A 27,775-nucleotide genomic window follows, 5' to 3' on the forward strand; every position below is an offset into this window, starting at 1 on the left:
TTTAGCCAAGGTGGCACGCAGAGCATGGGAAACATTGTCCAAAATTGCCAGGATTTTCCATAGGGTCCTTTGTTCTACCACAGCCTCCAGTGAGTCCAATTTGACTCCTAGAGCCAACCTCTAATCAGTTTATTGAGCCTCTTGGCATCATCCGTGTTGATGCCATTGCCCCAGCACACCACCGCATAGAAGGTTGTATTGGCGACAACAGAAAGGTAGAGCATGTGAAGGAGAGGCCTACATACTCCAAAGGACCTCAGTCTCCTCAGGAAGTAGTGGCCTTTCTGGCCTTCCTTCTACAGAGCCTCTGTGTAGGCGCTCCACTCAAGTCTGTCATCCAGGTGCGCCCCCCGATACTTGTAGGTTCTCCCCACATCCACGTCCTCACCATCAATAGTTATAGGGAGCAATGCAAGGGTTATCATACAAGGAACATTTGATGGCTCTGGGTATTTACTCACTGGAATTTAGAAGGATGAGGTGGGGGGTGGGGAATCTCATTGTAACCTTTTGAATATTGAAAGGCTTAGATGGAGTAGATGTGGAAAGGATGTTTCCCGTGGTGGGTCAGTCTGGGACAAGAGGGCACAGCCTCAGGATAGAGGGTCGTCCATTTAAAACAGATGCGGAGAAATCTCTTGAGCCAGAGGGTGGTGAATTTGTGGAATTTGTTATGACAGGCTGCTGTGGAGGCCAGGTTATTGGGTGCATTTAAGGCAGAGATTGATAGGTTCCTGATTGGACACGGCATCAACGATTACAGAGAGTGGGGCTGAAGAGGGGGAAAAAGGATCAGCCATGGTTGAATGGCGGAGCAGACTCGATGGGCTAAATGGCCTTACTCTGCTCTGTGTCTTATGGTCTTATGAAAAGACTTGAACTGTTCTATGTTTCACGTTTCTAACTAACAATGTCTAACTTATTTGGTAATGTGAAAAATTAGTGGGAATTTGCTTTATTTTTGGCATTAAGACTAACGAGCATGGAATCTATGTGGAAATATTTTTTTATTTTTAAGTTACAGAGAACGTGGCAATACCCTTTGCCTGTGTTGCAAATCATTAACTTTCAAGATTTTAACTTGTTCACTTAAGGTTTTGCCTTTTTGTTTTTTATACAGATTAACAGCCTTAAATTGTCAGAGGAAGTAGGAAGTCTGGCAGCTCTCCAGGACTGTGCTGCATTCGTCAAAATAGTGTGCAAGATGTGAGTAACACAACTTTATTCAAGAGCTTTTTGCCAAAGATGATATTTTATAGTTCTGGGTAGGATTAAGCAATAATTATTGAAATCTGCCCAAGTTTGTGTCGTGGTAGGGAAGTTACAACAGATTGTAATTAGTGGAAGTATCCCAAGTGCATTAAGTGTCCTGTTCGACCACATCGTGTCACAGCTCTGTGGACACCAGTCTAGCCTTGGTAGAAATCATTTGGTTCAAGTCCTACTCCCAATGTTTAGACTCTTCAAAGTAGTGTGATAGTTAGGGTAACACTATTACTGTGCGACTGATGAAGGTTCAATTCCCACCACTGTCTGTAAGGAGTTTGTATGTTCTCTCTGTGACATTGTGAGTGTCCTCTGGGTGCTCCAATTTCCTCCCACATTCCAAAGATGTACGGGTTAGGGTCAGTGAGTTGTAGGCATGCTATGTTGGTGGTGGAAGTGTGCTGTCACTGCTCCAGCGCAAACTTAGACTGAGTTGGTTCTTGGTGCAAAATATGCTTTTCACTGTATGTTCCAAAGTACATGTGACAAATAAATGTCTCTAATGTATCTATCTGCCTTTAACACTACTCTGTGTGTAAAAAAAATACATACCTCTGACATTCCCTCTATATTTTCCACCAATTATCTTAAAATTATGCCCTCTTATATTAGCTAATTCTGCCCTGGGGAAAAGTTTCTGGCTGTCCACTTTAAATATGCCAATTATCTTGTACACCTTACACACTTGGTGTACGTACAAGTATCTTCGCTTCTCTTATTCATTTGATTTTTCTATCATCCATGTAAATGTCTCTTAAACATCTCTAATGTATCTGCCTTGACCACCACCCCAGTTCCACGCACCAGCCACTCTCTGTGTGGTAAAAACTTAAACCTCTGACATTATCCCTATACTTTCCTCCAGTCACCTTAATATTATGCCCCTTCATATTGTTAATTTCCGCCCTGGGTAAAAGTCTCTGGCTGTCCACTCGATTTATGTCTTTTAATAGAGGAACTAATGTAGAAAATTTCATCCTTCAATACAAAACATAGAACATAGATGGTGTGCTGACCTTTTAACCTACTCGTAAGATCAATCTAGTCCTTCCCTTCCATATAGTCTTCCATTTTTCTGTCGTCCATGTACCTAAGAATCTCTTAAATGTCCCTAAAATATCAGTCTCTCTTACCACTTGCATCCAACATTCCCCCTATACTTTCCTCCAATCACCTTAAATTCTGGCTATCCATTCGATCTATGTCTCTTACCACCTTGTACACTTCTAACAAGTCACTTCTCAGCCTCTTCCTCAGAGAGAAACCCTAGCTCACTCAACCTATCCTCATAAGACATACCTTCTAATCCAGGTAGCATCCTGGTAAATCTCCTCTGGACCCTCTCTAAAGATTCAAAGTGCATTTATGTTACCATATACAACCCTGAGATTCATTTTCTTACAGGCATAGTCAATAAATCCATAATGCAATAATAGCCATAATGGAATCAGTGAAAGACTGCACCATCAGGACAAGCAACCCGAATGCAGAAGACAACAAACTGAAAATACAAAAAGAAAGAATAATTAATAAATAAATAAATAAATAAATAAGCAATAAATATCGAGAACGTGAGATGAAGAATACTTGAAAGTGAGCCCATAAATTGTGCGAACATTTCACTGCAGGGGCAATTGAAATTATCCCTTTTAGTTCAAGAGCCTGAAGGTTGAGGGGTAGTAACTGTTCCTGAACCTGGTGGTGTGAGAACTGAGGCTCCTGTACTTTCTTTCTGGTGGCAGCAGCAAGAAGAGAGCGTGTCCTAGTTGGCGGGGATCCCTGATGGTGAATGTTGCTTTCCTGCGATAACGCTCTCTGTAGATGTGCTCAGTGGCAGGGAATGCTTTACCTATGATGTACTGTGCTGTATCCACTGCTTTTTATAGGATTTTCCATTCAAGGCCATTGGTGTTTCCATACCAGGCCGTGATACAGTCAGTCAATCTACTCTGCGCATCACATCTATATAAGCTTGTAAAAAGTTTTTGATGCCATGTTGAACCCTTAGCAAACAACTGAGGATGTAGGTGCTGCCGTGCTTTCTCTGTAATTGCACTTGCGTACTGGACCCCGGATAGGTCCTCCTCCCACATCCTACCAATAATAATGTGTCCAGAACTGAACACAATCCTCCAAGTATGTTCTAACCGAGATTGTATACAGTTGCAACATTACCTCTGAGAGTTAAACGGTCGGATCTAACAGATGCTACGTAGCCTCCTCCCTCTGGGTGGGAACCCTTCATGATGTGACTGGCCCTTTTCTGACACTTTTCTATATATATGTCCCTGATGGCAGGGTGGCTGGTGTTAGTGATGCGTTGTGCAGTTTTGACTACCCACTATAGCAGGTTCTTTTCCCCACATTGTGGTTTCCGTACTATGCAGTGATGCAGCAAATTTAGATGCTCCACTGCATGTGTGTAGAAGGTTGTAAGTATTGATATGCATAGTCCAGCTTCTTCAACTTCCTTAGAAAGGATTGTATCACCTGGAAAACTTCAGTGTCTATCCTATCATTGACATTCCCTTTGTTCTGTTTTGTTTTCCCACTTCTTTTGTTACAAATACAAAGGAATTAGTTTATTCTTGTCATACGTACTGAGGGATTGTGAAAAACTTGTTTTAAGTCCATAAGACCGTAAAACATAGGAGCAGAATTAGGCCACTCGGCCCATTGAGTCTGCTCTGCCATTTCATCATGGCGAATTATTATCATTCTTAAGCCTGTTCTCCTGCTTGTAACCTCTGATGCCCTGACTAAGCAAGAACCTGTCCGCCTCTGCTTTAAATGTACCCAATGACTGGGCCTTCACAGCTGTGTTCGACAATGCATTCCACAGATTCGTCACTCTTTGGCTCAAGAAATTCCTTCTCATCATCTCTATTCTAAACTGACATCCCTCTATTCTGAGGCTGTGCCCTCTGGTCCTAGACTCACCTGCTGTAGGAAACAGCCTCTCCCAATCCACTCTGTCTAGTGTGCTGAGCTGTGTATATCACAATGCCAAGGATTCTACATCTTACAATCCTGTTGCCTCTTTCTAAGGATTGAATTTCATTTTCTATCAACAGAGTATCCCACCTCCTCTGTCTACCTGCCTTTCCTTTCAATACATGGTGTAAATCGGATGTTAAAGTCCCAGCTATGATATATCAGCCACATCTCAGTGAGGCCCACAATGTTATACCTGCTAATCTAACTGCGCTACAAGATCATCTTCCTTATTCTGTGTACTGTGTGCATTCAAATACAACATCTTCAGTCCTGTATTCGTTACCCTTTTGGATTTTGCTCTCATGTTACACGTCACCTCATCCCTTGACTGCAATTTTCCCCTATCATTTGCCTGTCCTTCCTGACAGTCTCACTGCACACTGCATTTAGTTGTATACCAACTGCCTCATTCTCAGTCCAATCCCCCTGCCAAATTAGTTTAAACCCTTCCCGACAGCTCTAGCAAACCTGCCTGCAGGGATGTTGGTCTCCTTGTGTTCAGGTGTAACCCATCCTTTTTGTACAGGTCATATGTTCCCCAGAAGAGATCCTAGTCATGGAGAGATCTAAAACCTTGCTCCCTGCTTCACTCCCTCAGCCACTCATTCATCTACACTATCATCCTATTTCTGCCATGACTAGCACGTGGTACTTGGGAGTAATCCAGAGATTACTGTTCTGGAGGTTCTTCTTCTCTAACTCCCTTTATTCACTGTGCAGGACCTCTAACCCCTTTCTACCTTGCTTCTTTGCTAATTAACCCTAGTCACTGTTAACCCAAGCAATCTCACATGCCACAGGCAAGTTCTGCAGGCTCCGCTTGCTTTTTAAAATTGTTGGGTAAAGTCCACAATGGACTGTCTCCAACTCACTCCACAATCTCCCGCGCTGCAATCACACTATTCAAACCGATCACTTTATTACAACAGTAAGGGAAAAGCAATAGCAGAGTGCAGAATTAAGTGTCACGGTTACAGAAGAAGTGCAATGCAGGCAGACAATAAAGTATAAGGGCCATAACAATGCAGACTGTGAGATCAGGAGTCCATTGTATTGCACATGCAACACTGTACAGTCTTTGAAGCTTTATCTATCTATGTAAAGTAAACTCTTTAATAATTAGAGTGACACACACAAAATGCTAGAGGAACTCAGCAAGTCAGGCAGCATCTATGGAGAGGAATAAACAGTCGATGTTTCGGGCTGAGACCAGTCATGACTCCCAGTGAAGAATTTCAGCCAATAACATTAACTGCTTATTCATTGACAGTTAATGCTGAGTTCCTCCAGCATTTTGTGTGTGCTGATCTGCAGAATCTCTTGTGTTTACTCTTTAATAATTAATGATTTGTTCGTATTGCAGAAGTGGAAAAGAAAATGCTTCCCAGATACTCGAGACAAAGTCCATTGAAGAGCGATTTCAGTTCATCTGCGACTTTTTAGAATGTAAGCATTACAGAAATTGTGTGCCCAAAGGTGATTGTGTATTTGATTTGCAGTTATTTTAATCTTGGCTGAGCGCCTCCTTGTGTTTTTGCTCCAGTCAGCTTTATTTCATTACAAGATAATTTACTGAAGTTCTTTTATTGAAATTACTGTTGAAGGAATTGACTGAAGTGGGAAGCTTGGCATATTTTGCCTGGTCAAAGATGATCGAATCCATATGGAAAGGGTGTTTGGTGTTGAAGATCTGTCTCTACACCTCTAATGAGCCAACACTAAACAAAAACATTTTCTGCTCTCTATCAAACAGCAGCTTGCCCATGACCCCACCTGACTCAGATAAAGTTCCAAGTAAAATTTATGATCATACACACGTGTCACCACATACAACTCTGAGATTCTTTCTCTGTGGGCATACTTAGCAAATCTATAGAACAGTAACTGTAGACAGGACCAATGGATAACAAATGTGGCAATAAATAACAATTATGGAATAACAAGATAAAAGAGTCCATAAATGAGTGTAGTTATCCCCTTTTGTTCGAGAGTTTGATGGTTGAAGGGTAGTAACTGATTTGGACGAGTTTGCATTTCTTTCTCACACTTCAGTTCCGAGCATGATAAATGTTTTCTGTGACTGTGCCTTCAGAATGGACCCATTTGAATACCTTTTTTAAGCAGTGGCGTGCGAGCACGTGGCACACTCAGCTTCACCGATTGAGTACATAAGGCAGCGACTTGCGGCAATTGGTGTTTTGAGGCGCGGCAAGTCGGAGATCCAAAGCATGAGAAGATGTAGCTCACTCAGTTTCTCCAACTGAGTACATAAGGCATCAACTCTCGCCAGTTTGGAGTTTTAAGCAGTGGTCAATCAGCGATCATGATTGATTGGCAAGAACAAATTCAAATAAGGCCGAGGCAAATAGAGTAGCCATATTCATAGTGGGCAGTGTTAGCGTGAGGCTTTAGCTCTTCGAGGCTTCAGTGAGGAAAGGCTTGGGTGAGAGAAAGTGAAAAGCTGTAGGTAGATTTTTTTTCCCCCACATTGTATTTATTTTTTTAATATTTGCTCTGTTTGAACAATAAGGATGTTAGGCAGGACAGTTGAATGTTCCTCTTGCAGGTTGTGGGAAGGCAGAGAGATCTTCAGTGACCCTGACAACTACACTTGTGAGAAGTGCATCCAGCTGCAGCTTTTAACAATCTGTGTTAAGGAGTTGGAGCTGGAACTGGATAAACTCTGAATCATTTGGGAGGCGAAGGGGTGATAGATAGGACATACAGAGAGGTAGTCACACCCAAGGTGCAGGGCACATGAAACTGGGTGACAGTCACCTAGGGGTTAAACAACCAGAGCAGAGTACCCCTGTGGCCATCCCCCTCAACAACAGGTATACCACTAGCAGAGGAAGGTCACAGCAGTTAGGTCTCTGGCACAATGTCTGCCTTTGTGACTCAGAAGGGAAGTGGGAGGGGGAATGAGGTGAACTGTGGTAATAGGGGAACAGAAAGGAGGTTCTGTGGATGAGAACAAGATTCCTGGATGGTATAATATTTCTTGGGTGCCAGGGACCAGACATTTTGCATTGTGTCTTCAGCATTCTTAAGTGGGAGGGTGAACGGCCATGGGTCGTGGTCCCTGTAGGCACCATTAATGTAGGTAGGAAGAGTGATGAGATTTAGAAAGTTACAAGTTCAAAGCAAAAGTTATTATTAGAGTACATACATGTCACCACGTACAACCCTGAGATTCTTTTTCCTGTGGGCATACTCAGCAAATCATTACAGTAGGAACTATAACAGGATCAATTCAAGAGCAAGCAAAGAAAACAACAAACTGTGCAAATACAAATATAAATAAATAGCAATAAATAACAGGAGCGCGAACTAACATGATAAAGAGTTCTTAAAGTGAGCTAAGATCCTGATGACTGCGGAGTACTGACTGTTCTTGAACCTGGTGGTGGTGAGTCCTGAGCCTCCAGTACTTCCTGCCTGATGCAGCAGTGAGAAAAGAGCGTGGCCTGGGTGCTGAGGATCTTTGATGATGGATGCTGCGGTTCATGTAGATGTGCTCAATGGCTGAGAGGGCTCTGCCTGTTGTGTACTGGGCTGAATCCACTATCATTTGTAGGAGTTTCCATTCAAAGGCATTAATTAGGTGCTAAATTATAGGACAGGACCTCCAGGGTTGTGATCTCAGGATGGCCAGAAATAGGAAAATTATATAGTTTAAGGTTACACAGCAGATGCAGTATTGCATGCTCTCTCATTGGGACTTCTGCATACTGATGAAGGAAACTTTGCTGAACACATTTGACAAACTCTGCCATCTGGTCCTTTTACAGTTTGGGATTCCCAGTCAATATGTGGAAAGTTTAAAAACACCTATTGTAACAACCTTATGTTTCTTGCAACATTCTGTGATCTCTCTACAAATTTGCTCCTCTTAATTTCTAACACTATTGACTGGTCTGCAAAATAGTCCCATTAACGTGGTCATACCTTTCTTATTTCTCAGTTTCACCCATAACGCCTCACAAAGTTGAGTTCTTCAGTATGTCCTGACAGAGCACTGCTGTGACATTCTCCCTGACTAGTAACACCACTCCTCTTTTAAGCCCTCCCAGTCTGTCACATCTAAAACAACAGAATCATGCAATATTGAACTGCCAGTCTTGTCCCTCCTGCAACCAAGTCTCACTAATGGTTACATTGTCATAATTCCAGTTGTTGATCTATGTCCTGAGCTCATCTGTCTTTCCTACAATACTTCTTGCATTGTAATATAAGCAGTTCAGGTTGTTAGTTGCATTATGCTCAACCCTTTGATTCCTGACTTTCTGTGAGGTCTTAGCAACATCTGTCTGCACAACCTCTCCACTAACTGTTCTAGCACTTTGGTTCCCATCACCCTGCAATGCTAGTTTAAGTCTCACTGGGTAGCATTTGCATACCTTCCCACTAGGATATTAGTCCCCCTCCAGTTCAGGGGCAAACTGTCCCTTCTGTACAGGTCCCACCTTCTCTGGAAGAGAGCCCAATGATCCAAAAATCTTATGCCTCCCTGCTATACCAACTCCTTTGTCACATGTTAAACTGTAAAATCTTCCTGTTTCTGGCCTCATTAGCAGGTGGCATGGGTAGCAATCCTGAGATCACAATTCTGGAGGTTCTGCCCTTTAACTTAGCACCTAACTTCCTGAACTCCCTATGTTGGGGGAGGGGGGGAGGGATACTACCTGAAACTTTTCTTTTTTGCCTTCTCTGACTGAAGCCTTGAAGAGCTAAAGCCTCAAAATCTCCAGTCTGACACCGTCCACTCTAATGCTAGCTGCTTCATTTGCTCCTGGCTTCCTTTAATTTGTTCTTGATAAATAATCCCAAATGCCAATTGGTCGCAGGTCAAAGCTCCAAAAAAAACTGGCACGAGTTTCTTCCTTTTATACTCTTGTCAGCAAACTTGAATGAAATTCCCTCCTCATGCTTCTGACCTCCTAATTGGTCGCTGGTCAAAGAGATATCACAGAAGAGATGCTGCAAGAAACATAAGGTTGTTGTAGTAGGTGGTTTTAATCTTCCACATATTGATTGGGATTTCCATACTGTAAGAGGACTCGATGAGGTAGGGATTATCATGTGTTCAGGAAAGTTCCCTTAATCAGTACCTAGAAGTCCCAGTGAGAAGGCATGATCTGTCTTTAGGGAATGAGACAGGGCAGGTGACAAGTTGCAGTGCCATTAGTTTCAAAGTAAATATGCAGAAAGATAGGTGTGGTCCTTGAGTTGAGGCGCCAAACTGGAGAAAGGCCATTTTTAACGCTATCAGAAAGGAACTGGCAAGTGTGGATTGGGACGGGCTGTTTTCTGGCAAATGTGTACTTAACAAGTAGGAGGCCTTCAAAAATCAAATTTGAGAGTACAAAGCTTGTATGTGCCTGTCAGAATAAAACATAAAGATAACAGGTTCAGGGAATCTTGGTTTTCAATAGATAATGAGGCCCTGGTTAAGAAACAAAAAGGAGGTGCATAGCCGGTATAGGCAGGCAGGAACAAATGAGGTGCTTATGGAGTATAAGAAATGCAAGAGAATACAAGAAATCAGTACTAAATAAGGCACGAGGTTTCCCTAGCAGACAAGGTGAAGGAGAATCCTAAGGGATTCTACAGATACGTTAAGAGTAATTGATTGCTAGGGATAAAACTAGTCCTCTGGAAGATCAGAATGGTAATTCATGTATGGAGCCAAAACAGATGGGGGAGATCTTAAATAGTTTTTTTTTGCATCTGTATTTATGCGGGAGACAGACACGGAATCTGTAGAAGTGGGGCAAAGTGGCATTGACTTCATGGACCCTGTACAGATTACAGAGGAGGAGGTGTTTGTTTTCTTGAGGCAAATTGGGGTGGATAAATCCCCAGGGCTTGTCACGGTGTTCCCTTGGGCCCTGTGGGAGGCAAGTGCAAAAATTGTAGAGGCCCTAGCAGAGATATTTAAATCATCCTTAGCCACGGATGGGATGCTGGAGGATGGGAGGATAGCAGTGGTCAGAGGGAACATCAGATGGAGTGCCAAATTGGGCATCCCAGGTGCTGATGAATGCCTGAGCCACATCAGCGGTGGTTATTGAAGATGTAGGGATGGCCTCTGGCCGCCTGGTGGTACGGTCCACCATGGTAAGAAGCTGCGTGAAACTGTGGGAGGAGGGTAGAGGACCAACAAGATCCACATTTGACATGGTCAGTCTGTTGTGCAGGGACCTCAAAAGGTGCCAGTGGTGCCTGAATATGACGGCTAATTTTTGCTCACTGGCACTCCACACAGGCTGCAGTCCAATCATGCACGTCCTTACTAAGGCTGTGTCACACAAACTTTGCTGCAACCAGTTTCTGTGAGGCCTTTCGGCCTGGATGCAAGAAGCTACATATGGAGTTGAAAACAATATGTCTCCAGTTTGTGGGCACTGTGGGGCGAGAGCGACCAGTTAAGACTTCTTATAGGAGAGAAACCCCAGCTTTCCCGAACTTAATGTCAGCCAACCACAGATGCGAAATTGCTGTTTGCTAATCCTGGAGCTGTGGGCTAGTAGTTTGGTCGGCTGCCAGGCCGACGTAATCGGCCCCAAAGTGTACAGCCTCAGTGGCTGGCCATGAGAGGCAATCAACCACGGCATTATTTTTCCCCTTGATATGTTGTATATCCATTGTGAACTCAGATATGTAGAACAGGTGGCGTTGCTGCCATGCAGGCAAAGGGTCTTATATTTTGTCCATCACGTGCACGAGGGTTTGTGGTCAACAAATGCTGAGAAATGGCGACCCTCTAGAAGAAAATGAAAATGGCGGACAGCCAGATAGAGACCGAGAAGCTCATGGTCAGACATGCTGTACTTCCTTTCGGGGGGATGGAGCAGCCAGCTGAAGAATGTGAGCGGTTGCCACATGCCTGTAAGCAATTGTTTGTGCACAGCACCTACAGCATAGTCTGAAGTGTCAGTAGCAGTGGTTATGAGTGCTTTGGGAAGTGGGTGTGCTAGTAGGGTCACGTTAAAAAGAGCTTGCTTGTTGTCATCAAATGCACAGGTCATGTCCACTGACCAATCAAGCACGTGATTAGGGATATTGCCTTTAAGTGCACTATACAAGAGGAGCATAAATTTAGTAGCTCATGGAATTCACCATACCTAAAATCTCCTGTAGTTTTTTGATAGTGCGGAGCGGTGAGAAATCCATAATAAATGCTACTTTTGATGGGAGGGGTTTCGCACCTTCTGCACAGATGCACTGGCTGAGAAAGTCAGTGGCTGACAACCCAAACTGGCATTTAGCAGGGTTAATAATCAACCTGTGGTGGCCTAAGTGCTTAATGTGTGTGGAGATGACATATGTGTTTGGATTTGGATGCACTGGTGACAAGTATGTCATCCAGGTAAACAAAGGAAATCTAAGTCTTTTAATACAGAGTCCATCAGCCGTCAGAAAGTCTGTGCTGCGTTTTACAGTCCAAACGGCACACGCAGAAACTCAGACTAATCAGGGTTATTACAGCTTTTTTGAGAATGTCCTCTGAGCACACAGGAACCAAAGCTGACTTAGGAAAAAACTGGCTAAATGTGCCGAAAAATCTTGGATGGTCCAGGTCCCACGGCAAGCTCTGACAGTCTTCCTTGTAGTCCATAACAAGCCCAATCTTGGTGTCAGCGGAAAATGTAACCACATTATCATCCAGATCGTTGATATAGATGAGTTTGCCGTGGGACCTGGACCAGCTGGAAAACTGGGCTGAAAAATGTCAGATGGAGTTTAATGCAGACAAGTGTGAGGTGTTGCTGTTCAGTAGAACCAACCAGGGTAGCTCTTACACAGTGAATGGTAGGACATTGAGGAGTGCTGGAGAACAAAGAGATCTGGGAATACAGGTCCATAATTCATTGCAAGTAGCATCACAGATAGATCGGGACATCGGTGAGACCTAATTTGGAGTATATTGTGCCATTTTGGTCACCTACCGACAGGAGGTATGTTAATAAGGTTGAAATAGTACAGAGAAAATGTTGCCAGGTCTGGAGGACCTGAGTTATAAGGGAAGATTGAATAGGGTAGGACTTTATTCCTTAGAACATAGAAAATTGAGGGGAGATTTGATAGAGGTGTACAAAATTATAAGAGGTATAGATAGGGTAAATACAAGCAGGCTTTTTCTATTGAGGTTGGGTGGAACTACAACCAGAGGTCATGGGTTAAGGGTGAAAGGTGAAAAGTTTAGGGGAACATCAGGAGAAACTTATTTACTCAGAGGGTCGTGCGAGTGTGGAATGAACTGCCAGTTCAGGTGGTGCTCGATTTCTAACGTTTAAGGGAAGCTTGGATAGGTATGTGGATGGTAGGGCTATTGTCCCGATGCTGGTCATTTAGCCCATGGCTTACTTTACTTTACCTTACTTTATACTTTATTGTCGCCAAACAATTGGTTTGGCATGGGCTACATGGGCAGAAGGGCCTGTTTCTGTGCTGTACTTTTCTATGACTCTATGAATGGTTGAGTAAGCTAGGGCTCTTCTCTTTGGAGAGGAGGTGAGAGCTGAATTGATGGAGGTGTACAAGATAAGAGGCATAGATCTAATGGACAGCCAGAGACTTCCCCGAGGGCAGGAATGACAAATATAAGGGGCATAGTTTTAAGGTGTTTGGAGAAAGGTTTTGTTGGGGGGGGGGGTGTCAGAGATAGTGTTTTTACAGAGTGGTTTGTGCCGGGGTGGTGATAGGGACATTTAAGAGACTCTTAGATAGGCACATAGTAAAATGGAAGCTATGTGGGAAGGAAGGGTTAGATTGATCGTGAAGTCAGTTAGATGGTCAGCATAATGTTGTGGAGCGAAGGACCTGGACTGAGCCATACTGCTATATGTAAAGGAGCTGTGGTGTATTGAATATGGAGCTGTTTCTGCTCAAAAGCGCACTGAATGTGGTGAGAGGGCAAAGAAAAATAAGACCATATAAAAGTACAGCACAAGAACAGGCCCTTCATGTGGTGCTGAACTAATTAAACTATTGATTAAATATCGAACTAATCTAGTCCCTTATGTCTTCACATCCATACACCTCTATTCTGTGTATAGCTCTCAACCAATAGGCTCTTGAACCAGAGGGGATAACTGCACTCATCCCAACAATGACCTGTTCCCACAACCTATAGACTCACTTTCAAGGACTTTTCATCTCATGTTCTTAATATTTATTGATTTTTTATTTATTATTAGTTAATTTTAATTTTGTACGAAGTTTGTTGTCTTTTGCATACCAGCTGTTTGTCCCATTGTGTGAGGTCTTTCATTGATACTTGTATTTACTGTGAATACCTGCAAGAAAATTAATCTCAGTGTTCTATATGGTGATAAACATATACTTTGATAATAAGTTTACTTTGAAATTTCAGCTTTATATTCATTTGCTTTCCCAGTGCCTCATAATTGCTTCCAGCACCAACCATTCCAGCCACTGACCACTCCCTGTGTACAAAAAAAAGAGCAAAGTTGAAATGAAGTTGAATGCAAGGTAGCCCCTCAGGTCCCAGAGCTGGACTGTTGAAGTCTAATAACTGTTCCTGAAGCCGGGAGGAGCATCCTGAGGCTGCAGTGAGAAGGGAGCATGGCCTTGGTGGGGTTAAACCAGGGTTTTCGAGGGCTGCTAGGCGGTGTAGCTCAAAGGGCATGTTCCACGTTGTATCTTTAAATAAAATAAATAAACCTATCAGATCTCCAGTCAGCCTCTGCCACTTCAGAGAGAGCACCCAGGTTTTTCCCAGCCTCTCCTTATATCACATGCACTCAAATCAGGCAGCATCCTGGTAATGTCTCCTGCATGCCTGTCCTCATCAAGGTGTCAGCAGTGGAAAGGGTGAGCTGTTTCAAGTAACACACATCAAAGTTGCTGGTGAACGCAGCAGGCTAGGCAGCATCTATAGGAAGAGATGCAGTCGACGTTTCAGGCCGAGACCCTTTGTCAGGACTAACTGAAGGAAGAGTGAGTAAGGGATTTGAAAGTTGGAGGGGGAGGGGGAGATCCAAACTTGAGGGCAGGGTGAAAGGTGGAGGCAAAGTTAATAAAGTCAACGAGTTCTGCATGCGTGCAGGAAGCAGCGCCGATGCAGTCGTTGATGTAGCGAAAGAAAAGTGGGGGACAGATACCAGAATAGGTACAGAACATAACTTGTTCCACAAAGCCAACAAAAAGACAGGCATAGCTAGGACCCATACGGGTGCCCATAGCTACACCTTTAGTTTGGAGGAAGTGGGAGGAGCCAAAGGAGAAATTATTAAGAGTACGGACTAATTCCGCTACACGGAGCAGAGTGGTGGTAGTGGGGAACTGATTAGGTCTGGAATCCAAAAAAAAGTGTAGAGCTTTGAGACCTTCCTGATGGGGGATGGAAGTATATAGGGACTGGACATCCATGGTGAAAAGTTCCTAGGTGCCAGCGTGTCTGAAGATCTATCTCACTGGACTCCCTGCAGTTTGCGTACCGTCCCAACCGCTCAACAGGCAATGCCATTGCCACCACCCTCCTCCTGGCCCTCACCCACTTGGACAAAAAAGACACATATGTTCGAATGCTGTTCATAGATTTCATTTCAGCATTCAACACAATCATTCCCCAGCGCCTGATTGGAAAGCTGAGCCTGCTGGGCCTGAACACCTCCCTCTGCAACTGGATCCTAGACTTTCTGACTGGGAGACCTCAGTCAGTCTGGATCGGGAGCAGCACCTCCAACACCATCACACTGAGCACGGGGGCCCCCCAGGGCTGTGTGCTCAGTCCACTGCTGTTCACTCTGCTGACCCACGACTGTGCAACACACAGCTCGAACCACATCATCAAGTTCGCCGATGATATGACCGTGGTGGGTCTCATCTGCAAGAATGATGAGTCAGCATACAGAGAGGAGGTGCTGTGGCTAATGGACTGGTGCAGAGCCAACAACCTGTCTCTGAATGTGAACAAGACAAAGAGATGGTTGTAGACTTCAGGAGGACACAGAGCAACCACTCTCTGCTGAACATCGACGACTCCTCCGTAGAGATCATTAAGAGCACCAAATTTCTTGGTGTTCACCTGGCAGAAAATCTCACCTGGTCCCTCAACACCAGCTCCATAGCAAAGAAAGCCCAGCAGCGTCTCGACTTTCTGCGAAGGCTGAGAAAAGTCCATCTTCCACCTCCCATCCTCACCATATTCTGCAGAGGTTGTATCGAGAGCATCCTGAGCAGCTGCATCACTGCCTGGTTCGGAAATTGCACCGTCTCGGATCGCAAGACCCTGCAGCGGATAGTGAGGTCAGCTGAGAAGATCATCGGGGTCTCTCCACCATTACAGATATTTACACCACACGCTGCATCTGTAAAGCTAACAGCATTATGAAGGACCCCACGCACCCCTCATACAAACTTTTTGACATTGTTTACATTTACATTTACATCATTTATTATTATATTGTAATTTGTCCTTTACTGTGCCTATTGTTTTGTTTATTAATTATTGAACTGTCTTGCACTGTTTTGTGCACTTTATGTAGTCCCATGTAAGTCTGAGGTCTAATGTAGTTTTGTGTTGTTTCACGTAGTCTAGTCTAGTTTTGTGTTGTTTCATGTAGCACCATGGTCCTGTACCAGCATTTATGGTTGAAATGACAATAAAAGTGACTTGACTTGACTTAGGCCCAGCATATTGAAGACACAGAAGCAGCAATATTTCATTTGGAGTTTGAGAGATTTGTTATGTCAACAAAGACTCACAAATTTCTACAGATGTATGATGGAGAGCATTCTAACTGGTTGCATCACTGTCTGGTATGGAGGGACCACTGCACAGGATTGGAAAATGCTGCAGGGGGTTCCAACTCCGCAGCTCCATCATGATCACTAGCCTACGCACCATCAAGGGCACTTTCAAAAGATGATGCCTTGAAAAGGTGGCATCCATTATTAGGGACTCCCATCACCGACTATTATTCCCCTCTGAATCAGAATCAGATTTAATATCCCAGTGTATGCCGTGAAATACGTTGTTTTATGGCAGCTGTATGTACATAATGATAAAAACTATAAATTACAATAAAAAATATACAGTATATATAAAAATAAATCTAATATTCTTACTGCTGCCATGGGGACGAAGGTAGAGGAGCCTGAAGCCACACAATATTTTAGAAACAGCTTCTTCCCCTCTGCCATCAGATTTCTGAATGGACAATGTACCCATGTACACCACTTAAAAAAAAATATTTTGGCTCTTTTTGCACTACTTAATTTAATTTTTAGAAATACTGTATATTTCTTATTGCAATTTATAGTGTTTTAATTTTGTAATATAATATATTGCTGCCACAAAACAAATAGTTTCACAGCATATGCCAGTGATATTAACACTGATTCTGATTCAGATTCAGAGGGGATATTGTGTCTGTCTAGTGCCAAAAGGGCCACCCAGCCTAAAACAGCCTTACAAGTATACATCAAAACGCTGAAGCATGCAGTGAAATATGTTGCTTGTGTCAATGACCAACACAGTCAGAGAAATGTGGTTGAGAGACGGGTGGGAGTCTGTTGAACTCTGGAAACCATAGCCAGAGGCAATCTGATCATGTCTGCTTTGTGTTTTACTTTTGTTTTCTGACTGACAGTGTGTATTATGTCATTTAGTAGCAGGACAGCTTAAAACTATTTTATCTAAACATTGTCTTTGTTTTGCATACTGTGTGGTTTGAATGACTAACATTCCTGTTCGATGTTTGTAGGTGCAGAGGCTCAGGAGAATCAGCCAGGTAAGAGTCTGTCTGCCAAGTCATTTGGAGTGAAAATGTATGCATGGGGCGTGGACATGAGACTGTAGGTGCTGCAATCTGCTGGGGAAAATCAATGAGTTGAGCAATATCAGTGGGAGGAAAGGAGTTACTGATATTCCGGGTCCAAATATCCTGATGCAGGGTTTCGAGCCGGGCTTTGACCTGAAACATCAATTTCTTTATTCCCACAGATGTTGCTTGACCCACTGAATTTCTTCAGCAGATTGTTTGGTGCTCAAGTAGAAATATCTTAATGTCCTTGAGGCTCATTGGTTTCAGGAACTCCTTTGCCAGTGTTGAAATAATTGGGTACAACTTTCCCATAGTACTGAACTCTGCGTGTGTGTGTGTATATGTGATTAAAGATTAACAAGTTTTCAAGCAGTGGTCCACCCCCCACCCCTTTCCTACCAAGGAGGAGATACTTCCAGCTAATGAAGTAGTTTAAACACAATTCATTTATTTTCAGCAATACGTGTTTAATTTTAAACAAAATTCTTAAAATTTAAAACTAAAAGAGGACTTCTATCTTATATTTAAAAAAATTCAAATTACAAACCGTTTGTAAAACAAAAAGGATTTCCGAAACACAGGTACAAATCCTATAAGCTAAAAGACACACCCATGAGTTGCAGATGAACTGTCAGTCACAGAAACTAAAGGCTTATTCAACCCATCTTTCCGTCATTCTTCTTGATGCTCTTCACCATTCCTAATAAGCCTGACAGCTTTCTGCATTTATATCATTTCTTTGTGACTTCACATGTAATGTTTTCTTCCGACTTCTTTTCACACTGCTGGCCTAAGTGTTTCTGGCAACAGAGTTCCCAAATGCCCACAGTTAACGGTGTGAAGCTAACTTTCCAAGTACATAAATCTTCCAACTACTGTTAGATCAGCTATTTGATGTGTTATCAATCTGGTCTGCAAGCTTCCTTGAACTACATATATTAACCAGTGTTGTCTAGTTTGATGCAGACCTATTAACATACCCCATTGACTTACACAGCATTTCTTGAGCCTCGTGCTATGGGTCAGCAGTCTGTGCTGTATAGACAGCGCTTGTTTGTAAAGCTTTATTTTTAAAGCTTGGTGCCACTATAGCGTAGTGGTTAGTGCGACGCTATCACAGCTTGGAGCGTCAGATTTTGGAGATCAAACCTAGTGTCCTCTGTACGTCCTCCCTGTGGAATGTGTGGATTTTCTCCAGGCCCCTCCCACAGTCCAAAGACGTACCAGTTAGGTTAATTGACTGTTGTAAATTATCCTGTGATTAGGTTAGGGTTCAAATCGGGGCTGTTGGGAGTTGCTGGGTGGTGTGGCTTGAAAGGCCGAGAGTGCCTAATATTCATTTAGTGATACAGCAGGAGTAAGTCCTTCTGACCCTTTAAGCCACAACACCCAGTAAACCCACAACTCCGAGTAACCCTAATCATGGACCAGTTAAGCTAGGACCATACCTAGTATGTCTTTGGACTGTGGGAGTAAACCAGATTCCTGGGAGAAAACCCATGTATTCCTTGGCGGTGGGGGTGGGGGGGTGGTCGGGGGAGGTGGGAACGTACAGAGACTTGTTACTGAATGGCCCAGGAATTGAACTGCAAACTTCGGAATGCCCTGAGCTGTTATAATGTCGCGCTAACCACTATACTACCATAGCTATTCGTCTCTGTATCTCCAAATAAATAACACTTCCAACTGTGGACTGCTTGGCATTTACATTAAGAACTGAAGACTGGCTCTTGTTTATGATAAGAAGCTAAACAAAGAATATCGGTTGGAAGTGTAACTTACTTAAATGGAACACTTCGATCTCTAGAAGTGTCAGTGTCTGTGTTTAGAATGCTGAGCTTTTGGCACTAAAGAAAGCCTCCTGGCCCTGGACAGAAACTATCCATCACCGTACATCGAAGCATACATTGAAATGCATTGTTTGTCTTAACAGCCAACAGACCGAAGGATATGCTAGGGATGGCCTGAAGTTCAAGTTCAAAATACATTTATTATCAAATTTTGTATACCATTTGCGGTACAACCTTGAGATTCATCTTCCTGCAGACAGCCGCAAAACAAAGAAACACAGTAGAATCCACAAAAAACCCAAAAACCACAATGGCTGTCAAGAACAATTAGATAAAACAATAAAAAAAAGTAAACCAACAATTACAGGATATGAACCACAGAGTCCCTGTAAGTGAGTCTATAGCCACGGCGCCAGTTCTGCGCTGCAGACCACTGCTGCAGAGTCAGTTTAGTGCTGATGTGAGTAAAGCTTCGCTCAGTAGTCAGCCAGTTTGCCCTTCACCCCTGGCCTTGATGCCATAATCTGTTTAATCTGGCTCGGCGCTTAAATCAGCTAAATATCAGTTTGTTTTTCACTCCTGCACCCAGGCCCTGCCACGTCATTCTGGGCCTGAGTTCACTCCAGCAATGGTCGCCACACCGTAGCTGCATTCTCGAGAGATCAGTTCGCCGAATCCTTCAGGGTATCGCAAAAACGCCAGGTTGTTCAGACAGTTAAAAAGCACAACTCCCAATGGGAAATTACAGGCTGTGGATTGTAGTGATCTAGTCCAGAAAAATTATATTTAGTAGAATAGTCAGTTTTTTTAGCTGCCTACAAAACATCACTGTGTCTTGCTGGCACCATCATGCTTAGACTCCGGTGCTGATGTAGCATGCCCACAACGCTTGACAGAACGGCACAGAGTACAACAAAACAGAACATAACAAGCGATAACAGCAAGACAAGCCCCGTTCTTCCCTTCCGCCTACACAACCATCCACGCACGTGCACAGTCCTCTAACCCCAGGTCAGGCTGTTGTCTTCAGCCTTCAGTGGACCTAACGTGAGATAGATTGTGAGATTGTAAGTCCATCTCTTAGTATTAGGGACCATGGAATACTTGGGTGAGCAAGAGACTTGAATTGGAGAGACAAGCTTTGTGAAGGGAGGTTATGGGGATGTGGATAAATTATAGTTTACAGATCTCGGCAAACTTACTGGGATGGTGTGGACATGCCATATTGGCGTCGGAATGTGTGATGACATTTGTGTCTGCCCCCAGCACGTCCTTGGGTTAGATTAGATTAGATTATGAGGACACTCAGTCCTCGTTTATTGTCATTTAGAAATGCATGCATTAAGAAATGATACAATGTTCCTCCAGTATGATATCACAGAAACAGGACAGACCAAGACTAAAACTGACAAAAACCACATAATTATAACATATAGTTACAACAGTGCAAAGCAATACCATAATTTGATAAAGAGTAGACCATGGACACGGTAAAGAAAGTCTCAAAAGTCCCGATAGCCCATCATCTCACGCAGACGGTAGAAGGGAGAAACTCTCCATGAACCTCTAGCGCTGCAAACTTTCCGATGCAGCACCCTGGAAGCACCCGACCTCAGCCGACTCTAAGCCTTCCGAAAACCTTGAGCCTCCGACCAGCCCTCTGACACTGAGCACCATCTCTGCCGAGCGCTTCAACCCCACCCCGGCTGCCGAGCAACAAGCAAAGCCGAGGACTCGGGGCCTTCCCCTCCGGAGATTCTGGATCACACAGTAGCAGCGGCAGTGAAGCAGGCATTTCAGAAGTTTCACCAGATGTTCCTCCGTGCTCTCACATCTGTCTCCATCCATCGGATTGTGCACGGCCCCCTACTTGACAGATAACAAATATTCATCACCGGAGTGGCAGCTGCGCGCTATGTCGCGCCGCCATCTTCTCCTCAAAGTTAAAATCAAATTTATTACCAAAGTGTATATATATGTCACCATATACAACCCTGAGATTCATTTTCTTGCAGGCATACTCAGTAATTCCTTAATAGCATAATAACCATAACAGAATAAATGAAGGACCTCTAACATGGGTATTCAACTGGGGTGCTGAAGACAACTTTCTTTTGTGCAAGTACAGAAAGAAAGAAATAACCTGGGCCTCTGTACCTCCCTCTGCAATTGGATCCTCAACTTCCTAACTGGAAGATCACAATCTCTCTGGATTGGTGATAACATATTCTCCTTGCTGACAATCAACAGTGGCACATCTCAGGGGTGTGTGCTTAGCCCACTGTTCTACTCTCTATATACCATCTATAAATTTGCTGATGATACAACCATTGTTGGTAGAATCTCAGGTGGTGATGAGAGGGCATACAGGAGTGAGATATGCCAACTAGTGGAGTGGTGCCACAGCAACAACCTGGCACTCAACGTCAGTAAGACAAAAGAGCTGATTGTGGACTTCAGGAAGGGTAAGATGAAGGAACACATACCAATCCTCAGAGAGGGATCAGAAGTGGAGAGAGTGAGCAGTTTCAAGTTCCTAGGTGTCAAGATCTCTGAGGACCGAACTTGGTCCCAACATATCAATGTAGTTATAAAGAAGGCAAGACAGTGGCTATACTTCATTAGGAGTTTGAAAAGATTTGGAATATCAACAAATACACTCAAAAACTTCTGTAGATGTACTGTGGAGAGCATTCTGACAGGCTGCATCACTGTCTGGTATTGTGAGGTGGGGGGAGCTACTGCACAGGACCGACAAGCTACTGCACAGGACCGACAGAAGCTGCAGGGGTTGTAAATTCAGTCAGCTCCATCTTGGGTATTAGCCTACAAAGTACCCAGGACACCTTCAGGGAGCAGTGTCTCAGAAAGGCAGCGTCCATTATAAAGGACCTCCAGTACCCAGGACATGCCCTTTTCTCACTGTTACCGTCAGGCAGGAGATACAGAAGCCTGAAGGCACACGCTCAGTGATTCAGGAACAACTTCTTCCGCTCTGCCATCCGATTCCTAAATAGACATTGAACCCTTGGACACTACCTCACTTTTTTAAATATTTCTGTTCTTTGCTCTTTTTAAAAATTTATGCAATATACATATACAGTAATTTATTTATTTATTTTTCTCTCTATTATGTATTGCATTGAACTGCTGCTGCTAAGTTAACAAATTTCATGTCACATGCTGGTGATAATAAACCTGATTCTGATTCTGATTCTAAATAAATAAGCAATATATATTGAGAACATGAGATGAAGAGTCCCTGAAAGTAAGTCCATTGCTTGTGGGAACATTTCAATGATGGGGTAAATGGTGTTAACCCTTTTGGTTCAAGAGCCCGATGGTTGAGGAGTAATAACTGTTCCTGAATCTGTGGTGTGGGCCCTGAGGTCCCTGTACCTTCTTCCCAATGGCAGCAGTGAGAAGAGAGCATGACCTGGGTGCTGGGGGTCCCTGATGATGGATGCTGCTTTCCTGCGACAGCATTTCATGTAGGTGTGCTCAATCAAGGACCAATTGCTAAGGAAGTGTTGAGGCCGAGGCCTTGAAGCTTATTGATAAGCTTTCAGGGAATGATGGTTTTGAATGCTGAGCTACAGTCAGTATAGAGCATCCTTATCCCATCTTTACATCTGAGGTTATGTTAGTTGTTAACGCAAATGACACATGTCACTGTATGTGTTGGTGTCAATGTACATGTGATAATTAAGTCAATCTGAATTTGACATGGGCCAATCAACCATTTGATTGCAACCTGACAGTATTTGGTCTGATAAAAAGTGAGGGTGGCAGCACTGTTGAATCTCTTGAGCGGTATCAGCCTGACTCTGTCGTCAATGTTTACAGATCGGAGCAGGTACAGTCCTGTTGCTGGAAACCTGGTCTCCCTGCAGAAGATTTTGCGCGGTGAGGAAGTTGAACTTGAGATGGCAAAGGTGAGTTTGTAGCCTGAACCTGATGCAGTGCTCAAGGCTGCCACAGAGTGTTTTGAGGGAGGGAGGTATTTAATGTGTCTCTTCATGAAGCACAAGAGATTCTGCTGATACTGGGACTCTCAAGCAACATACATAAAGTGCTGGAGGAACTCAGCAGGTCAGGCAGTATGGAGGGGAACAAAGAATTGACGTTTCACACTGAGGCCCTTCGTCAGGTCTGAGAGGGAAAGGGGGAGAAGCCAGAATAAGGAGAGGGGAGGTGGAAGAGTTCTCCCACCCCATTTCCTCCCTTCCCATTTCCTATTTTGGTACCCATCTTACCCTTTCTCTTCTTACCTGCCCTTCACCTCCCTCTGGTGTCCCTTCTCTTTCCCTTTCTTTCATAGCCCAGTCTCCCCTCCTGTTAGATTCCTTCTGCAACCCTTTACCTCTTCCACCTATCTCCCCCTCCCCCACCCATCCACCTTTTCCTTCACCTGGTCTCACCAATCCCAACCTTTTTTTGGCTTCTGCCCCCTTTTCCAGTCCTGGTGAAGCGTCTCAGCCCCAGATGTTTATTCCTGAACATGATAAAGTCTGCAGATCCTGGAAATCCAAAGCAACTCACACAAGCTGGGGGAACTCATCTACACATCTTAGGCAGCATCTATGGAAGTGAATAATAAACAGTTGATGATTCAGGCTGAGACCCATCATCAGAACTAAAAAGGAAGGGGGAAGATGCCAGAATAAAAAGGTGGGGTGAGGGAAAGGATATTAGCTGGAACATGTTAGGTGAAGCCAGGTAGTTTGGAAAGGTAAAGGGCTGGAGAGGAAGAATCTGATAGGAGATGAGAGTGGAGCATGGGAGAAAGGGAAGGAGGAGGGGCACTGGGGGAGGTGAGAAGAGGTAAGAGGCCAGAGTAGGGAATAGAAGAAGAGGGGAACCGTTTTATCTTCTCCATTGATGATGTCTGACCTGCTGAGTTCCTCCAGCATTATCTATGTATTGTTCATACAGTTCTGCTTCTGCATGAATTCCTTACGGTATTCTGTTGGTAGGCATTGACATCGCTGGCTAGGTTGGTGTTCAATTTACAAATGTCTGTGTCAGTTACGCACCTCCTTGTATCTTTTAATCATCATCTCTTTCCCTTCTTTAAAGATGGCTGTGCTTCTCCTCCACCTTCATACCATGGGCAGACATAACCCACATGAGTTTGATGATCTTGATACAGAAACCCAGGTAAGCAAAGATCCTGCTGTGTCACGGAATGAGGGTAACACATTCAAGGCTGTCTCTGGGATTGGTGTTGGCTTACCTTTGTCTTGTGTACTTGATACAGTGGAAGAACCTGTCTTGGATACCGCTGATACAGATAATAAGACCACCAGACATAAGAGCTGAATTAGGCCATTTGGCCCATCGAGTTTGCTCTGCCAATCCATCATGGCTGATTATTATCACTCTAAACCCCAATTCAATACAGTGCTTTGATTAGAACAAGGTCAAGCAATAATAGAATGTAGAATTACGTGTAACAGCTACAGAGAAAGTGCACTGCAGGCAGACAGTAAGGTGCAAGGCCATAACAAGGTAAATTATGAGGTCAAGAGTCCATCTTATCAGTTTAAGAGACTGATAACCATAGGATGGAAGCTGTTGTTGAGCCTGGTGCTACATGCCTGCTGGCATTTGTATATTCTGCCTGATGGCAGGTGGTGCTGGCAGCAGATATGATAGAACTGTTTAAGAGATTGTTAGACATGTGGACAGGCAGGAAATGAAGGAATATTGACTGTGTATGCCATCCATACAGATCATTTCACCACATCACTGCACTGAAAAATGGCAACAGAATAAAGTGCAACTGCTACAGAGAAACAGTAGTTAACACATCTATGGGATAGATTTTGTGGTTAAGAGTCCATCTTGTCTTAATGTTGCCCTGTAGTTGCCTTGGTGTCCACATCCATAGTAGCGATTGCCACTACCACCCTTGTGCTGGATAGAGAGTTGAAGGGTGATGTGTGATTGAAGGCACGGATCCCTTGGTGGCATTAGTGAAGTGTGTTGCTTTGGATAGAGGTCAGGTAGCATCTCTGGAGAGGAATAAACAGTTGATATTTTAGGCCGAGACCCTCCATCAGGACCCTTCATTGATGAAACATTTTGTGTATTGCTGCAGGGCAAATGAGGTGACCTTAAGGTGAAGTGCCGCCATTGTGTGCCGGCGATGAATGGGGTAACTATTGGACCTGGCAATGACATAACAAACTAATGAAACTCTTAGTTGTTGGAAATCAAAATAAATGTTTACTGGAATTTTCCAGGGCTTGAGGGCCTGAGTTATAGGGTGCAGTTGGGCAGTATGGAAATATATTTATAACTCTGGTCGTTATGAATTTGTAACTTTTGTAAAATGTAATGTGACAAAATAGAACTGTGTGATCCCAGGGTTTTGCTGGTTTGGGTGGGGGCTTACAAGATGTCTGTGTGTGTTTTATAATGGGAGTGTGTGTTTATGGCAGGGAATGTTTTGACAATTGAGAAAAAACAGGACATAGCTGTCATGGGGGGGGACGAAGCCTCAAAAGACGAACTGGGAGGTGAGGACCTCGATAAAATCACTGTCACTAAAGAGATAGTGATGTGCAAACTAGAGGGCCTGAAGGTAGATAAGTCCCCTGGTCCTGATGGGATGCATCCCAGGGTGCTGAGGGAATTGGCAGAGGTTATAGTAGACGTGTTGGTAATCATTTACCAAAATTCTCTAGACTCTGGGCAGGTCCCGGCGGATTGGAAGACAGTAAATGTCACGGCACTTTTTTAAAAAGGGTGTAGGCAAAAGATGGGCAACTATAGGCCAGTTAGCTTAACATCTGTAGTTGGGAAAATGCTTGAAGCTATCATTAAGGAAGAAATAGCGAAACATTTAGAAAGGAGTGGTTCCATTAGACAGATGCAGCATGGATTCAGAAAGGGCAGGTCCTGTTTGACAAACTTACTGGAGTTCTTTGAGGACGTAATGAGTGCAGTGGATAGAAGGGAACAGGTGGATGTCATATACTTGGATTCCCAGAAGGCGTTCGATAAGGTGCTGCACAAGAGACTTATAAATAAGATACGGATGCATGGAGTGGGAGGAAGTTATTGGCATGGATAGTGGATTGGTTAACCAATAAAAGGCAGAGAGTTGGTATAAATAGGTGTTTCTCCAGTTGGCAGTCAGTGGTGAGTGGGGTGCCGCAGGGATCGGTGCTGGGCCTGCAGCTGTTTACCATTGACATTGATGATTTGGAAGGGGGACTGAGTGTAGCGTAGCAAAATTTGCTGATGACACTAAACTGAGTGGAAAAGCAAATTGTACAGAGGATGTGGAGAGTCTGCAGAGGGATATAGATAGGTTAAGTGAGTGGGCCAAGGTCTGGTAGATACAGCGTTGGTAAATGTGTGATCATCCACTTTGGAAGGAATAATGGAAGAGCAGATTATTATTTAAATGGTGAAAGATTGCAGCATGCTGTTGTGCAGAAGGACTTGGGGGTGCTTGTGCATGAATCGCAAAAAAGTTGGCTTGTAGGTACAACAGGTTATTAAGAAGGCAAATGGAATGTTGGCCTTCATTGCTAGAGGGATTGAATTCAAGAGCAGGGAGGTCACGCTGCAACTATACCAGGTACTGGTGAGGTCATTACTGTGTGCAGTTCTGGTCTCCATACTTGGGGAAGAATATACTGGCTTTGGAGGCATTGCAGAGGAGGTTCACCAGGTTGATTATAGAAACATACAAAATTTTGAAAGGGATAGATAAGATAGAAGTAGGGAAGTTGTTTCCATTGGTAGGTGAGACTAGAACTAGGGGACATTGCCTCAAGATTCAGGGGAGAAGATTTAGGATGGAGATGAGGAGAAACTGCTTTTCCCAGAGAGTGGTGAATCTGTGGAATTCTCTGCCCAGGGAAACAGTTGAGGCTTCTTCACTAAATGTATTTAAGATACAGTTAGATAGATTTTTTTATAGTAAGGGAATTAAGGGTTATGGGGAAAAGGCAGATAGATGGAGTTGGGTTTTACGGACAGATCAGCCATGATTTTATTGAATGGCGGGGCAGGCTCGATGGGCTGGATGGCCTACTCCTGCTCCTATTTCTTATGTTCTTATGTATGTAAGACAAATGGACTGATTAAAGTCAGATGCAGTGGATGCAGATAAGGATAAGGAGACCTCATAGAAACATTTCGAATGTTGAAAGGCATGGACAGAGTGAATGTGGCAAAGTTGTTTCCCATGATGGGGGAGTCTAGTACGAGAGGGCATGACTGAAGGATTGAAGGGCGCCCATTCAGAACAGAAATGTGAAGAAATTTTTTTAATCAGAAGGTGGTGAATCTATGTAACTTGTTGCCTCGGGCAGCAGTGGAGGCCAAGTCACTGGGTGTATTTAAGGCAGAGATTCATAGGTGTCTGAGTAGCCAGGGCATCAAAGGTTATGGTGAGAAGGCGGGGGAGTGGGACTAAATGGGAGAATGGATCAGCTCATGATAAAATGGCGGAGCAGACGCAATGGGCCGAATGGCCGACTTCTGCTCCTTTGTCTTGTGGTCTATTCCAGTTATGGGATGGAATGACCTCAAAGACATGAAGTTGATGAATTACTGGACTTTGTAAAAGTATAAAATTGGTTAGTTTTGAGCTGTAAGGTTGAAGCTACCTACCAATGACTTAACATAAGGTGGTGGACTTGCAAGTAGTAAATGTGCTTATAATTTGATCCAGTCTGCATTTGTTGTAGTCTGTTACTGTTAGAAGACCCAGCTGAGCGGTACGTGACAGCAGATCATGTATTGATTAGAGTGTCGGAGTCTGAGGATCAGGTGTATTATCACTGAGATATCTCGTGAAATTTGTTGTTTTGTGAAAGATAGAAAAATTACTATAAATTACATAGTTCATGGGTTAATAGACTGTTCAGAAATTCAATTTATGCCGCTGTCTATCACATTCTC

The 27,775-nt window shown here is 43.6% G+C and overlaps 1 protein-coding gene across 5 annotated transcripts in view; it reads left to right on the plus strand.

Moving 5' to 3' along the window:
* numa1 (nuclear mitotic apparatus protein 1) overlaps positions 1-27,775 on the plus strand; it is a 181,695-nt gene that overhangs the window by 60,486 nt on the left and 93,434 nt on the right. For 4 of the 5 annotated variants that reach the window (XM_063054722.1, XM_063054721.1, XM_063054723.1 and 1 more), the window contains 5 exons: positions 1,121-1,206; positions 5,627-5,709; positions 17,001-17,027; positions 22,697-22,785; positions 23,930-24,010. In XM_063054722.1, the coding sequence (XP_062910792.1) occupies positions 1,121-1,206; positions 5,627-5,709; positions 17,001-17,027; positions 22,697-22,785; positions 23,930-24,010 (366 nt within the window). The remainder of the gene's footprint in view (positions 1-1,120; positions 1,207-5,626; positions 5,710-17,000; positions 17,028-22,696; positions 22,786-23,929; positions 24,011-27,775) is intronic. The other variant, XM_063054724.1, reaches the window with a different exon arrangement.

Source organism: Mobula hypostoma, chromosome 7 (genome assembly GCF_963921235.1).
Source record: "Mobula hypostoma chromosome 7, sMobHyp1.1, whole genome shotgun sequence".
In the NCBI taxonomy this organism is placed as follows: domain Eukaryota; kingdom Metazoa; phylum Chordata; class Chondrichthyes; order Myliobatiformes; family Myliobatidae; genus Mobula; species Mobula hypostoma.